Source organism: Tauraco erythrolophus, chromosome 22 (assembly GCF_009769465.1).
Source record: "Tauraco erythrolophus isolate bTauEry1 chromosome 22, bTauEry1.pri, whole genome shotgun sequence".
In the NCBI taxonomy this organism is placed as follows: domain Eukaryota; kingdom Metazoa; phylum Chordata; class Aves; order Musophagiformes; family Musophagidae; genus Tauraco; species Tauraco erythrolophus.
This window is the reverse complement of record NC_141486.1, coordinates 12,721,340-12,736,354: the sequence shown is the minus strand read 5'-3', so window position 1 is coordinate 12,736,354 and position 15,015 is coordinate 12,721,340. Positions and strand designations below refer to the sequence as shown.

The 15,015-nt window shown below is 38.3% G+C and overlaps 2 protein-coding genes across 4 annotated transcripts in view; one reads left to right on the top strand and one right to left on the bottom strand.

Moving 5' to 3' along the window:
• Nucleotides 1-6,389, top strand: part of GARNL3 (GTPase activating Rap/RanGAP domain like 3) — a 46,626-nt gene extending 40,237 nt beyond the window's left edge. For all 3 annotated transcript variants that reach the window (XM_086624962.1, XM_086624961.1, XM_086624960.1), the window contains one exon: nucleotides 610-6,389. In XM_086624962.1, the coding sequence (XP_086481088.1) occupies nucleotides 610-766 (157 nt within the window). In that variant the 3' untranslated portion in view covers nucleotides 767-6,389. The remainder of the gene's footprint in view (nucleotides 1-609) is intronic.
• A 1,199-nt stretch (nucleotides 6,390-7,588) lies between these two features.
• SLC2A8 (solute carrier family 2 member 8) lies at nucleotides 7,589-14,812 on the bottom strand. Its single transcript, XM_086625355.1, has 10 exons — nucleotides 14,754-14,812; nucleotides 14,423-14,582; nucleotides 13,709-13,915; nucleotides 11,845-11,944; nucleotides 11,478-11,689; nucleotides 10,613-10,756; nucleotides 9,941-10,049; nucleotides 9,029-9,202; nucleotides 8,321-8,466; nucleotides 7,589-8,158 (listed from the first exon to the last, which is right to left on the bottom strand). The coding sequence occupies exons 1-10, from the start codon at nucleotides 14,810-14,812 to the stop codon at nucleotides 8,021-8,023; spliced, it is 1,449 nt and encodes a 482-aa protein (XP_086481481.1). The 3' UTR covers nucleotides 7,589-8,020.
• Nucleotides 14,813-15,015: the final 203 nt, after the last annotated feature.

Below are 15,015 nucleotides of genomic sequence, written 5' to 3'. Positions count from 1 at the left end.
TAATGTGTTTGTTAGAGTATCTGAATACTGGAAGTATGGAAACGATTATACTTTCTGCTAAAGACATGTTAATGAACACAGCAAGACTAAATGGGATTTTGTGGGGACCTGCTGCAGTTGAGCTTGTCATTAGGATTTCAACTACTAGATCTGCACTTTGCAGGCTCGCTTTGCCGTTTTCTTCATATGCTCTTATGTTGCTATTTCCAGAATAAATTTTCCGAAGAAACACCATTAACATTTGTCTGTTTGGCTCTGCTCAGCTGACCCTGCTGCCATTCTCTTGTTTTCACTATTTTCACAACCTATGTTTGTGTAGAGTAGTGACAGAATTCAGCCAAGATACAGTAGACTGATATTAACAAAACAAAAAATCTGCTGCAATGTAAAACCATGTGTGATTTATTTCACTGTTTGGAAATTATATATGCGGGGGCCTTCCTTAACATTGCATTTTGATGATTTTCAGCTGAGTAAAACAGAGAGAAACTCAGTTTTAATGGTCTGTCTCTGTCTTTAGGATAACTTGATTAAATCTAAAAATAGCCATTGATCCTACTTGCCCTGATCTGTGTATTTTTTAGTAACTTTTTGTCTTCCTCTTTGCAGAATAATATCAAGCTCTTTTGAAAGCTATTCTGAAGGACGTCATCTTTCCACTAGTTCAGACCCCGATACTTTATCAAACAGGGAGGAGAGCTCACCATCTAGCTATCCATTTCAGCTGATTTCTTTATATGATGAAGACATCATTGACTTGAAGTGAAGACAGTCTTAAAACCTTTCTTCCTTACTTCACACTTTCTTACAAATCTGTGAGCTCTATGGGAATGTCACAAACACTGCTTCTAGTGGTAAAATGTGGCTGGAAGTATTGGTTATTACTCTTTATAGAACCTATGTTGTTCTGGCTAGCTCAGCCTGGTTTGGTGATGCTTGTATCTCTGACATAGGTATGTTTACTTTTCTCAGTTAATGAGCCGTTACTTTTTGTGGCATTCTAACAGTAGGTAATCAATGAGAGATTTAGGCTGAAGCTGAAGTAAATAAAAGGTATTACTTGTTCCAAGCTTATAATTTGAAGTACCTAAATGACATTTAGCTAAGTTAATCGCTGTTATTACTATCATGAGTTGTTTTACAACAGTCTTATGTCATGTGGGAAGAGGAATTTTATAACATAAATCACTCCTTTTGGTTTTTCAGTCTTGAAAAAAATCAAACAAAACAAAACAAAAAACAAACAAAAAAAAGGCATTGCAGGCAAGGTCTTTCCAAACAGTGCAGTCTGTCCTTGAAATGATGCGACTGTGGTATGTTCACTGAAGAATCAAGGATGTTCTATAAAGATCAGGTAAGATATGAAGAATGCTGCTTTCTTTCTCTGGCCTGTCTATGCACATTTTTTAGAGAAACTTGAAAGCTGTTTTGGCATTAAGAAATCCTTGAGTAGAGAGACTTTTTATAGAAAACATAAACTTTCAAAATATTCCTTAAGAATTGGAAGTTAAAAAAAAAACAAACCCACAGATAAAAAAAATCCCAGCTATGTTTGTCCATCTGCTGGAAAACTGTTATTGTAGTGTACCTACAGATTTTCCCATTACAGGCAGAAGAACCAACCCCTGATTTTCTTTCTGACTACACAAAGATTCCAATGCAGGTGTCAGCATTAGCTGTTGTCTACTCTTGCACCAACAGAATAAGTGATTATTACAGATAATCCTGTTTTTCTAACTGGATCCAGACTGAAATTTCATTGCTTAGCAGCTAGTTTTCTATGATGAAATAGTCATCTTAGATATTTTGTTATGTTAAAAGACGGTGTTTCATGTTGAAAGCTTGATAATTCTTTAATCCTTTCCTCTATGCCAAAAATCAATTTTAAACCATATTTTAAAAGGCGTTTGTTTTGTTTGTTTGATTTTTCTTGTTTGTTTTGTTTCATGAAAGCATAATGCTTCCTGGCTTTTTATATATGAAGATTTTAGCTTTATTAGCAAGTATTTCTTGTTCTCTATGTAGAAGTACTTCTGTATCCTTAATTTTATTTTGTAATACCATTCATGTGTCATGATTTCACTTTCTGTCCCAGCATGACCATCTGGAGATGTGTGCCTTTTGCTTCAGTCTATCTGAATGTAAAACTGTTTTTGCAAAGTATTTTTTGCCCAGTTTATTGTATATAATGGCTAATTGCTCCACCTAAGAAAATATTCAAGGCCTTATCTGAAAGGGTCTTTTCTTACTCTCAGCTGGAGCGGCTGATCAAGGAAAGAAGCACTGTTTTCTACAGCTATTAATCTAGAAGCAAGAAGCACTATAAACCAGTGGCCACTATTTTAGTAATTTTGCACCCATAGATGTGTGGGGTGAACCTTAATAAGCCTCTAAAGGGAACTGCCAGCTCAGAGTCTTTGCAAGAGCCTGTGATTATTTTAAAGAATGTTATTTCCAGAGATTGTGTTAATTTACCCTGTCCTATTTATTTGGGCAGCTAAGGTTTAAAAAAATCAATCTGAAAGGATCATGTGGTGCTTATTCTCCTGGAAGTTGTAAACACTTCTGTGGACTTATCAGTCCACTTTAGGGAGCACTACTCACACTTAAGATATTTTTAGAAAGCAAAAGCACTACCTTTTTCCATAAAAAGATTTCTTGTTTATTTAATTTCTGTTGTATGGGTGTTTTTGACGACACTACCAGTGTGTGGTAAAGCTGGGATTTTAGTTAAAATACAATTTTAACTGGAAACTTTGCTTTGCATTATTAGGATATCAGATTTTAAATATATTGCAGATATTCACCTGTGCTATTCTAGTATGATTTAACATGACTAAACCAGAGTTTGATAGCAGTTGAAGCAATATATGGAGATTTAAAAACTTGTTTTGAAGAACCTGACCAAACACATATTGAGGTATCCTGAAAGGCAAACCTTAGAGATGGACCACTAGGGAGATCAAGAATAATGAGAAAAGCTTGACAGAGAGCTTGACCACTGGCTATGACAGTAGTCAAGATGCATACAGCTGTGGCATTTGTGTCACAACTGAGACATGATTATAGAAAGAGGGGCCATAACGCAAGAGTTACTTCCTTTAACCAGAACCACAGCAGTGGCTATCAAGTTTTGTCATGAAGTAAGAGAGCGTGTGTGTATGAAAACCTGTGAAGGTCTGTAGTCACAGCATTGATGACATCTAGCAAATACCAACAAACAGCAAAAGGACTATAGGGAGTACAGGTTAAATTTGATTGCTTGAGCTAGACAAAACCAGATCAGACTAGCTTCATGGTACTTATCTGGAACAGGATGTTGGTATAGTTTGAGGAAAGAAGGCAGCAACTGCCTCTCCCCACACCTCCCACCTGAATTTTATGTTATAGCTTGACTAATAGGTCAGGTGCAAGCTGATACACAGGTCACAGTGGGAACTAACAGACCTAACAGACTATTAGTCATATAGGATAGGAAGGATCTAAACCCTGGAAAAAAATTACCTGTTTTCATTCCAAATGTATGCAGTAAGTGCCTTAACAAGGCTGCCACTTCTTGAGGTTTTGCTTCTGTAATTAATCAGCGTGTCTTACAGGGATATCGGGATAATGTTAGATCTAGCAAAAGAAGTTGAGAGGGATCAGGCAACATTAGTTTGGTTTATATGACACCTAGATGGTAGCTGAGGCTTTAGGATCATGTATATGTAGTTTACTACCTACTTACTGTATGAGAGCAGCGCCATATATAGGTAGAAGGCAGAGAACACAGTAATGATGTTGTAATTTTGTTTGATACATGCCACAAGTACCAAATTCTGTGAAGGTCTTGATCACATTTCTTGTATCAAAAGAGAAAATATCACACTGTGAAATTCCTGGCACAACTGGACAAATATCCACTGTACAAGTATGTGGTTCCTGTGGGCTCTCAACAGTCTCATCAGACCACAATGAGTTACATGCCTCTTAGTGTGATGAGTTGACATTCTCTGAACTAGCTTCTAGCCATTGTTTCTCTCAAAATATTGTCTTAGAACCGTACCATTCAGACTGCTAATTAAAATCAAAACAAAAGCCAGCTGGTGGTATTGATATATAAGCTCTTGTGCATCATTTAGAAACGGCAAGGTTTTTATACATCTGTGTAACCTCTCCTACTTTAGACTGGTGTCAGATGACAAGGCTTGTTGGAAGGCTACTGGGACGGACAGCTATATTGTGGTTAACTCCAGCCTTAGAGCCATGTTTCCTCTTCTACCTTTCCAGCATGTGCATACATCTACTCATTAAAACTTAGAAAGTAGTCTTGGGCAGTAATTGTAGCCGTGTCTACCCTAAGCACAACCCTTCCTACTTTCACATCACACATTAAAGCTGCCTTTAGCCTGCATTCTTGGTGTTGGCTGACCATCTCATGGTCTCATATAAGAAAAGATAATCTTTGACTCTACATCTATGTAACATGGGTGTCATTGTAATAGAGAGGAATACTGAAAAATCTTGCTACAGCTGGATGGAAGAAGTTCTGTCCCTGAAGGAAGAATTGTTACCAAGTTGAACATTTGCTATCAAGCTAAGTTCAACTGAAGACCCATTCTGGACACGTAGAACAGATAAAGCTCCACAAGATACGTTTTTTTATCCCAACATGCTGGATATGTTGGAGGAGGCAGGGCTCAACCCCCTTCTGGCTAATGCTGTTGTCATCACTTCAGCACTGTGCCTTACTCTGACTAAATCATAGAAATGTCATTGACTTTGGTGCAAGCATTAGATGGTACAGTCGATTTTGATTGTACTCATGCCTCCTCACCAGCATGGGTGATGACACGTACTGATAGAATAGTTGAGATTGGAAGGGACCATTGCACATCATCTAATCTGGAACCCATACCCATGCATCTCTGTTCAAAACAGCATCAGTGTCCAGTTGTACAGTGCCATGTTGTTGCATTTGAGTCTGTTCAAACTGGGGATGCAACATGTACAGCTATTCCTAAACCATCACCATAGCTTTGAAGCTGACTAGGATTCAAAGGCCCCAAGACACATGAACTAAATTAATTCTTTCACAAACATAATATGCAGTTTTTAAGGCGGAGGCTTTGATGAGCCCTTCCCAAGGTCTATACAGTTTGGGCCTTAGGAACTGTTGCAGACTCACAATCATTTTTTGTCCAGCTCTTTCTTATAGTGGCAATGCAGTACGCATAGATTTTATAAATGTTTGAAAGTAACAAACCACTTCCTTCTAAGGAGAGATAAAGACCCACAGGCAATTTGAAAGGGCTGTGCTATTCATGGCAGGGAGAGATCTGGACTCTAGGTTGAATGGATGTATGGATCCCTTCAGTTTCCTGGTTTGCAAGGAACAAGTAGGGCCAGTTCTGATTACAATCCTTTCCTGGTTTGGGGCTGCAGTGGCGTTTGTTTGTTTCTTTCTTTCTTTCTTTTGGTTGGTTTGTTTTTTTGGGGTGGGTGGGGTTTTTTTTGTTGTTTTTTGGTTCTTGCGATGCAGAACATACAGGATGTAAGTGGCACCCAGAATGAACAGCAAACTTGCTATTCACTGTCTGCCTTCATGGGACTGTTTTTATACATGTGCAAGCATTGGCAATTGATTGATAGATTCAAATTAAAATACTTTTTTTTTTTACTAGTACTAGGCCAGTTAAGAATAACTATTTAAACAGATCTTAAAAGGGCAGGAGGCAGATAGCATCAAAATGAAATGTAACACTATTACATAACCAGTTACATATGGTCAAGGTTGCTGCTCCTGAAATTTACATTCTGCTGTTCTATGTATATTTGCCCAAGCCACAGGTTCAAGTTAATGCGTGTTTTCCTAGAGGTGTGGCTCTATAACTTGTGCTTGCAGATGCAGCAGCTTTCCCACAGCTGTTGGCTTAGTCTGCATTTGAGATATATAATCCTTTGGGTTTCGATTTTTTTTTAATATAGATACATATGTGTATATATACACATACATATATGTGTGTGTGTCCATATACATATGTGTATATATATTTGTAATTTCTACCACAAGTTTTAAGGGATTAGAAGTCCCAAGCATATATACGAAGCTAAAGTAATGTGATCTTACAAGTGTGCGCAGAAAACCCATCTGCAAGTGATAAGGTATTTGTATTGCAGAGTCATTTTTTGCCTTCAGTGTATGAACATGAGTACTATACTATTGTCATTATTAACAATTTGATGTAATGGTTCATATGCACACTGCTTGTTAATTCTGTTAAAGCAGCATTTTCCAAGATAGGCTTAGCCTGATTTTGTGGAGGAATAAATTATACCTTAAGAACCTAGTATTAACAGTACAGGAAAGCTCATATGACAGTATGCAGCAATCATCTGTACTTGCATGCAGGCTAATAGTTGAGCACAGCAACTTCACCAGCCTGTATACTGCCTAGCCGCTTCAATTTGTTGCTGACCTGCAACTGATTGACTCCTATTTGCTACTGGAAATCATTATATTAGCACATGATTTGAAGAGAAAATTTAAGAGATTATTTTCTGCATATTTATTTATAGCTCTGTTAGGTATTTATCTGGTTGAATGGAAAATGCTATGTCTCTAAAGGTTTATGCAAAAAGCATTATCAACCTGGAATGTTAGTTTTAACTAAGTCTTTGAATGTTAGCAGACTGCTTTGTAATTTAATAATTGCATATTGTTAAGATTCTTGCTACACTGGTGATCAAAAACTCTTTATCTACCACTTGTCTTATGTACTGATGTATTACCATTGTTTTTAATGTCATGTGATAGTGTGTATAGTTTGTGTTTTTAGATGTGCCATCCAAATAGAAACAGTCCTATCACAGCTGGAACTGTTTTAAGTGCCATTTATCACCTTTGTGAAGGAGTAACAGATGATTTATTCCTTCATATGTAATAAATAATAAATTTGACCTCATGTCTTTCTTTCACACATGTAGAACTAATGGCTTTTCCAAATTTGGTTCATCAGACAAGAAATTAAAGACAGGAGGTAGTACAGTCTTGCAGACAGCTCTGGATTACTGTTTCCATTTGAGTTCTCTAAAAATTTTGTTTCAGATAAGTCATTCATTTAAGTGCTATATCGTATCTGTGAGATTGGTGTTTGTGTCTTAGGCATTACCCATCTTTGACAAGAACTATAATCCAGTATTGGTTTTTGTTTCAAGGCATCTTTTAGACTTCCAGACACTTGCCTCAGTTGATCTTTAGCCCTTAAGTTAATACTACAAAAGATAATTTTTCTCCTTTTCTGGCTAAGAATATATTCTCCCTGTTTCCAAGACTTTTTAATTCCTTTTGAAAAAGCAGTGCTGTTTCCTGAATTCTTATATGCATTCTCCTAAGAGCTACAACCCTTCTTGTGATTTAAATGCATTCCTAGCCAACTTGACCGCAATAGGAAGAATAATGCCAACTTAACACTAACACCCAAGAAAGCCAAGCATTCATCTCCAGTTTTGACCAAGACATATTCTATGGTCATATGCATCCCAGAAATAGCAGCAGCAACACAAAGGTAAAGTACTGCAGTCTGAAATTAACATTAGCCAGGCTACATCATTCATTTATTCACTGTAACATGTGCCATAAGGGAAAGGTGGAGCAAGGAAATTTAATTAATTTATTTATTTACAAAATTAGATCTTAATTTACATTGTAGAAAAAAGAAACTGACCAATACATTTAACATTCTTACTTGGCCATTGTAGTCAGGCTGCACCAGGTGAAAAGAACACAGGAATTGAAGAAAAAGAGTATGTCCAAGACCTGCACAAGGGAGATTTACTACAGGGAGTATGCAGAAGGGTACGCAGCTCCCCACAGATTTTTTTTTTTAAAAACAGAATTCAGATTTTACAAAATTCATTAAAATAATTCGATAGCAAGTTTAGTATAAGTAAGATGTCTGCCACGTGATGCAGTTAGTTTCAACCACAGCACCATAATTCATGATATGAAGGCTTCATAACAATATAAAAAGCCTTAGGCTTAAGATCTTCTGAAGTAGGCCTCAATTTGTTCCAGGGTCTGTCCTTTCGTTTCAGGAACATAAAAGGCTGTAAAAGTTACATTGAGGCAGCAGAAGGCAGAGAAGAGCCAGAACGTGCCATAGGACGTTAAGAAACCCTAAGGGAAAGGAAACCACAAAAAACGCATTATTACAGCTCACTGCTGTACAACTACAGTTCTGTATTGACAGAGAAGACGGTGGCTCAAGGCTCACTCGGGAGCATCTTTAATAAATTTCCCTATGAAAAGAAACTTGAGACTGTAACTTACAGTACTTACTATAAAATCATTAAATTCTTTGGTTACCAAGAAGGCCATAACCCAGTTTGTTAACACACAAGCACCACTCAGTATGCCTCTAGCTTTAAGTGGGAAAATTTCAGATATCACCAGCCATGGAACAGGACCCCAGCCAAGGGCAAAACCTGCAATTACAAACAGAAGAGAATAAATGCGCATTAAGTACATGTTAAAGGGAAGACTGAATGATGCCCCAGTTAGTCAAGTAAAGAGGATGCAGTTTTCACTCTAGGGGATGATTCCAGTAAAACAGTACCTCTACCAGAAGGAAATAAGAGTTAAGTTATTTTAGGGCAGCATGATAAACACTAGAGCATTTCACATTAAGTTAACTGCAAGAACATTCTTAACAAGCAGAACGTCTTGCCGTGAAGTCTCCGAAGCGGTATGCTGCTGCCTTATTCCATGACAGAATTCATTGTGGCTCAGACAATAACAAAGACTGTTTTTTTCCATTAATGACTGTAAAGCAGTTTAACCTGAGCAATTACTACTTACTATTAGCACAAGGAGGTATAAATTTTCCAGGGAATTGGCTTAACTAACCTGATGGCTACATCACCAAGGCTATGAAAGACATAACTCATTTTCATTCATCAATAATGTGACAAAATGGAACAAAATTGTCACATTCGTTAGAAAGTTGGAGTTTTGTCTAATGGCTACTTGGAAGCCTCTTCCACTTACCAGCAACAAAGAGCCCTAGGCTCACTACTGCAAGCCAGGATATGCTGCTTTCTGTTCCTGGTTTTGCTGAATTTAGAGTGAACCACAGATCAGGATTTGATGAGTTGTTTAGATTTGGAAGGACCATTTTAAAGTAAAGCCCAAACAATGTAGTACTGAGAGCCATGATTATCCCTGAAAAGTAAGCAATAACCAAGTTGTTACTGATAGCCACTTGGGTATTCTTCTAAGAGACAGAAAATAGTTGGTCAGCCAAATATAAGACATGCTGGCTGTCACAGAAGTGTTTCTTAAAAGATACTGTTCTTGGAAATAAACACTGGCCTCGACAGGAGAGAAAGATGCTAGACAAGCATTCTAAACAATAGCCAAACAATATTGTCTAGACAGCAGGCATTACTACTGAGTGCGCAGCACAACTTTAATAAACAGAATTAATTTCCTTTAGCACATTTACTTGTAAAGTTAAAATTTTTAACTATAGTCTAGTATAACCAAACACCACAATGCGCCATGAGAGTAGCAGCAACCACAGAGAAATTACTTTGAAATAGCCATTTGCTGACAACTTGAGAATGTATCGTGACATTGAATCTCATTAAGCAGAAAAATTATCACAGTAGTAAGAACTGTCTCAGTGACACAGCTATTTCAAAATAAAAACTGGCTAGGTAAGAAGGCAGAAAGATAGCCATATGTAGTTTCAAGGGGTTCCACCAACAATGTAAATATAACATGATAGTTTCCTCTTATGGGTGTGAGTTTAAGTCTATAGCTATACCAAATAATAAATATACACCAAACCACTTAAAAATGCATAAATTGCAATACTTAATTCCCCCAACAGTTATGACACTTTTTGGTACTATATATAGTAATTTTTCTTAATGAACAAAATTCAGCATGTTTTACCAGATATGAAAAGCAGCACTTTTCGTCCAGTTTTATCTATGGTAAGTGCAGCCACAGCAGTGAAACATACTTGTATGGAACCCACAACAACAGAAGCCATTCTGCTGTCCTGAAATAAAGTATGAGGTACGGAGAATTTGCTCTTTCAGGCTGATAAGAGGATCGCTTATCAAGCATTACAAATTCGTATTTCTTGAATCTGAAAGAAGACAAACTATGGCACATAAATTAAAGGTGGGAGGAGAAAATGGGGGTTTGGGAGGGCAGAAGATATCACCAATTAACACAACACACTAGTCTCTTAATAAACTCTAAAATAAGCCATAACTTCTCCCTAGAGTTTCACTGTCTCTGAAACAGGACATTTGCAACTCTAATTAAAAAAATTATATAGGAAGATGACAATAATAGAATTTCTATCAGTATCAACGTTTCAGACCAGCAAAACACATACTTCCCACCCAAAAAAACAGAACATTCAGGTATGCCAGAGTAACACAGTCAAGAGTGTATCTAGAATCCAAGCCAAAAAAGCCCACTAAAATCCAAACTCTCTTATTTATGACAGGCAGGATCATTACCAAGTCAGTTTATTACGTGTTTTAGATTTCTTGTAGTACTGACAAAGCTGAAACTGTTACATTTGTCAGTTTGGAAACACATCCCAATTACCTTGAAGTTTGCATCTTCAAAGATAGTTTCTGCATAAAACATAACTGCATTAATGCCTGTTACTTGCTGGAAGAACATTAGAGCTACACCAATAAGAAGTGGCCTGTAGATTGAGGGGTTCTTAAATTCAGATAAACTCAGTCCCTGTTAAAAAGATTAAGCAATGATTTGGTGAAAAATTTCATCTTCTTAATCAAAGAACAAAACCAACAACAAAAAACCTTCTCAGAACGTTTCAATCTGTTCAAACTCAGTACCACCCGCCCTTCAGCAAAGCTAAGTGCCTTAGCAGTAAAAACGTTTACATTTAAAGTATCTGAGAACTCCAGAAAAGCATTTTTCCCCTTTTCTCAGGTTCTAGAGACAGAAATTGACAGTACTTTGTAGAAAAAGTTAACATGAATGAATCCACAATTTGCAGAAACCAAACTTCAATGATTACGCCTGCCTATTTAAGCACACAACTCACAAGAAGCTAAATGATGCAAGAGAAAATGCATTCATACAACACAAACAATAGGAAATTAGTGTTAGAGGTGTTGCACAATCCTACAAAATTGCTAAACAAAGCAAAAAACTAGATAGATGTCACAAAACTAACAAGATCACAAGCCTGACTGCTACTCATGTACACTGCTGGCAGCCAATGGTGATAGCAGTTGCAGCTGAAAGGCAGAGGAAAAAGATTCAAAAGAAATCTCACTTGCTTCTTGAGTATCACTTGTATAAGGGAACAAGTTTGGACCATCATTTGTAGAAAAGGCTATTAACTAAGCTTTGGTAAAACCCTTTTAATTACACTATATGATTTCAGATGTTATCTCCATACAAAAAGTTTTTTAAGAGTAGATCAGATTATCATCACCTCTTCCTGAACACTAGCTTCAATCTGCCTACATTCCCATTCATGGTCCACATGTGGTCCTCGCAGAAAGCGCAAAGCAGCTATGGCTTCCGCGTGTTTCTTCCGACTCAGCAGAAATCTCGGTGTTTCAGGCATGAAGGACATGAAGCATAGCATTATGCAGGGTGGAAAAGAACACAGCACTGCCAGCCAGCGCCATCTTAGTGTTATTCCTGGATAACAAAAAGGAAAGAGGACTATGAACATCAATTAGTTGTACAAACAAATTGACATTTACTTCACATTAATTAACATGTAATTCTTCAGTGTAGTTCTTTCATTACATGTACTAATTCTTTTTTACAACGTAGAGCCCTAACCCAAATACCTGCAACATAGGCTCCCAGTATGCCAATCACCACCATCAACTGAACACAAGAGCCAAGCATACCACGGACTTTAGGATAAGATACTTCAGATATATACACCTAAAACAGGGAGAAAACATCTAATAATTACTTCTGTCCAATTTTGGATCAAGGATTGATAAATAATTTATTTCTGAAAAAACACAGATGTATTCCCTAGTAACTCCCCTCATAAAAAAAAAGCCTCAATAAAACGGAGTGAGTAGCAAAGTATAATCTCAGAAATGTATATTGGCATTATGAAAAATCCTGGAAAAAAGGGAGGACCTAAGCCAGAAGAATGTTGATGCCATATCATTATCCAAAAGGTAAAAAAAAGTAAGAGCTGCTTTTGTTACCCATATTCAACAAGAAACGCATCATAGCAAAGCAGTCTAGAGCTTGGAACATTCTTTGCACAAATGCGTAGCCCAAGACACAAATAAAACTGTTTGCCATGAAGGTTTGAAATTTTTAATTCACTGCAAAGAGTGCAAATCATTTCATTCTCCATGAAGTTCAAAACTGACAGGTCATCTTAACACAGACTATGTGAACGGCATCACACCTCATCCAATATTTGGGATCAACTTAAACCTTTCAGCTATTTTTTAATGTATTGACCTCAAGTCAACAGCTGCAGTTTAGCTGGATACATAAAAAAGAAATCCCTCATATATATACACACAATTCTGTATAAAGTGACAGTTCTTACTTCTTCTGCAATGAAAATAAGCAATCCTTATTTTAAAAATAATTTAGAGCTACAAAAACTCGATGTTACATATGACACGCTCCTCCCTCATCACTGCAGTCACTTAGATCTTTTACTGTTGGCTGTGGGTTAAGGCCTTTACATATGGGAACTTAGAGCTCAGCACTGTGAAACAAAGAGAAAGTATTCGTTTGTAAAGCAGACAGAATTCCTCCAAAGACAATAACACAACAGACTAAGCAAACAAGCTTCCAACAACAGAGAAAGTTGCACAAGATTATCATTTAGACCTTACCACGCTGAATCTTTTTTAGATTTTATAACCATCTAAATTGATAAAGAACAAGCATTTATTCCATACTTCATTACAAGTACTTCTTATCCTTTAATTTTTAGTTTGCATCTCCCTTCAAAAGCTAGAAATGCTGGAACCACCAGAAAAGAAACAAACTTGAATTCTAGATGGTTTATTTCACACTACTACCTATTCAGCTAGATCCAAAGGGTCAAATAATACCAGAGAAGACAAACGACAGCAGAATTAATTATCTCCATTTCCATATCCCATGTATATTCCTGAATGCATGGGAAAAGTTAACATTCAGAAGATAACAGTTAAATGGAATCAGAAGGCACTATTTGGTATTACTGTAGGATGAGTGAGCAGCCATAGTTTATTTGCAAAACCAAGAAGACTGGTGAAATACAAGACTTAGAAGAAGTTGGTAATGGGGGCGTGAGGGAACCTACTTCCCCTAGCATTATATATCAGGAATTTGAATAAATAAATATTACTAGACAATAGCAGAACATAAACAGAAGCAATTAAATAAAAGACTAATAAGCTGAAAGATCACATCACTGTATCAGGAATGTGCCGCAGTACAGAAGTGCCACTAGAAGAAACAAAATTTGTTCTATTTATATTTTCTTCATTATTAAACCCAAGCAAAACAGGATTCTATAAAAATCAGTTTCTTCTAAATTCACAAACTGCCTTGACTACAGTTATTCAGTTACTTCACCCAAGCCACCTAAAATACTGCTACGGAAAAAGAAACAAAAAACCCCACAAACAAACAAAAAAGCAACCACATGTGCACACATCCCCAGAAAAACATCTTACTTACTGGAACAACAAGTGAAGTAACTCCACTGGCTAAGCCTGTCAGCAGTCGTCCAAAATAAAGCATCCAAACTTTCTGAGCAGATACAATAACTATATACCCAAAAACATATGGTATTGAGCACAGCATTAGACTCAGCTTTCTTCCAACTTTATCCACAAGATAGCCTCCTAGTAATCCTCCGGCAGCAGCTCCTAATGTTACTACTGACTTCAAAAAAAACAAGCAAAAAAAAATTATTATACATATATATATATATAAAATATAAAAATAAATAACAGTCAGCACTTTCTTTTAAAATCTTTAAAAGTAAATAGCAGCTTCTAAAAAATGTGCAAGAGTATGTGGATGATTTGAAAATCTAAATAAACGTTTACTTTTATTCAAAACATAGTCAAGAAGCACTACTCATCACAACTGAACAGCAAGTAATTTTCATATTACAGAGAAAGCTCTTTCAATGGAGAAAAAAAAAAAGCAGCAGTAGCTGTTTCTTAGTCTGTCTACAAAGCTGTCCGTTCGCAAACAGGCCTTTCAAACTGTTACTGGGGAAAAATTTGAATCACAGTGAGTTTAGAAAAAAAATGCATTTCATTATTAAGATCTGCATTTCCCCTCACTCTTAAGAGGAGTCAGACCTCCTCGTATCAGTAGCATCTTCCCGAGCCACGCTTTCGAGTGAAATACATAATGGTACCGCGTCACACAGAGACCCACCCCGAACCACGAGGCTTCAGTGCTGTCCAGTTTTAACTCGGGATCGTCGCTTTCCCGCAGCTCGGGAACAACAGGTGAGCTGTAGCCGAGCACGAAGCCGAAGCTGAGCGGCCCCAGGACAGCGGCGAAGGCGGACAGGTACAGCTTCTCGTTCCGCACCCTGCGGCACAAAAGCAGACGCGGATCGCGCCACCCGCACTCCCGCTGCCGGCCCCGCTCCGGCCTGTCCCGGGGCCGCGGAGGGCCCAGAGCTCTCCCGGGCCGCGGCCGATCGGGGCGGTCCGCGCCGACCCTCAGCCCGCCGGCGGCGGGTGGCGGCGCCCGCGCTCACCTCAGGTACGAGTCCGCAGCGGGGTGACCCAGCAGGCAGCGGGACTCCTCCGCAGCCATGTCTCGCGGCGGGAGCGCCTCGGCGCGCTCGGCCCGAGCCGCCGCTCCACGGGCCGCCGCTGCGAGCCGCGCGCCCGGCCGCGGCCTCGTCCGCGCTGTGCGGCAGCAGTAGCGTGCCGCGGTACAGGGGGACGGAGCGGGGCGGAGCGGAACCCGCCCTCGGCCGCGACGCCTGCCGCGGCGCTCTAAGACTCTAGTCCAGA

Bases quoted from the DNA above. Each gene is read 5' to 3' on its own strand.
- SLC2A8 (XM_086625355.1), bottom strand. From the start codon at position 14,812: ATGGCTGCGGAGGAGTCCCGCTGCCTGCTGGGTCACCCCGCTGCGGAC. The intron at 14,583-14,753 runs GTGAGCGCGGGC...TTTGTGCCGCAG, and splicing joins GCTGCGGACTCGTACCTGAG to GGTGCGGAACGAGAAGCTGT. The intron at 9,203-9,940 runs GTAAAACATGCT...CTTACTTTTCAG, and splicing joins AGTGCTGCTTTTCATATCTG to GGATAATCATGGCTCTCAGT.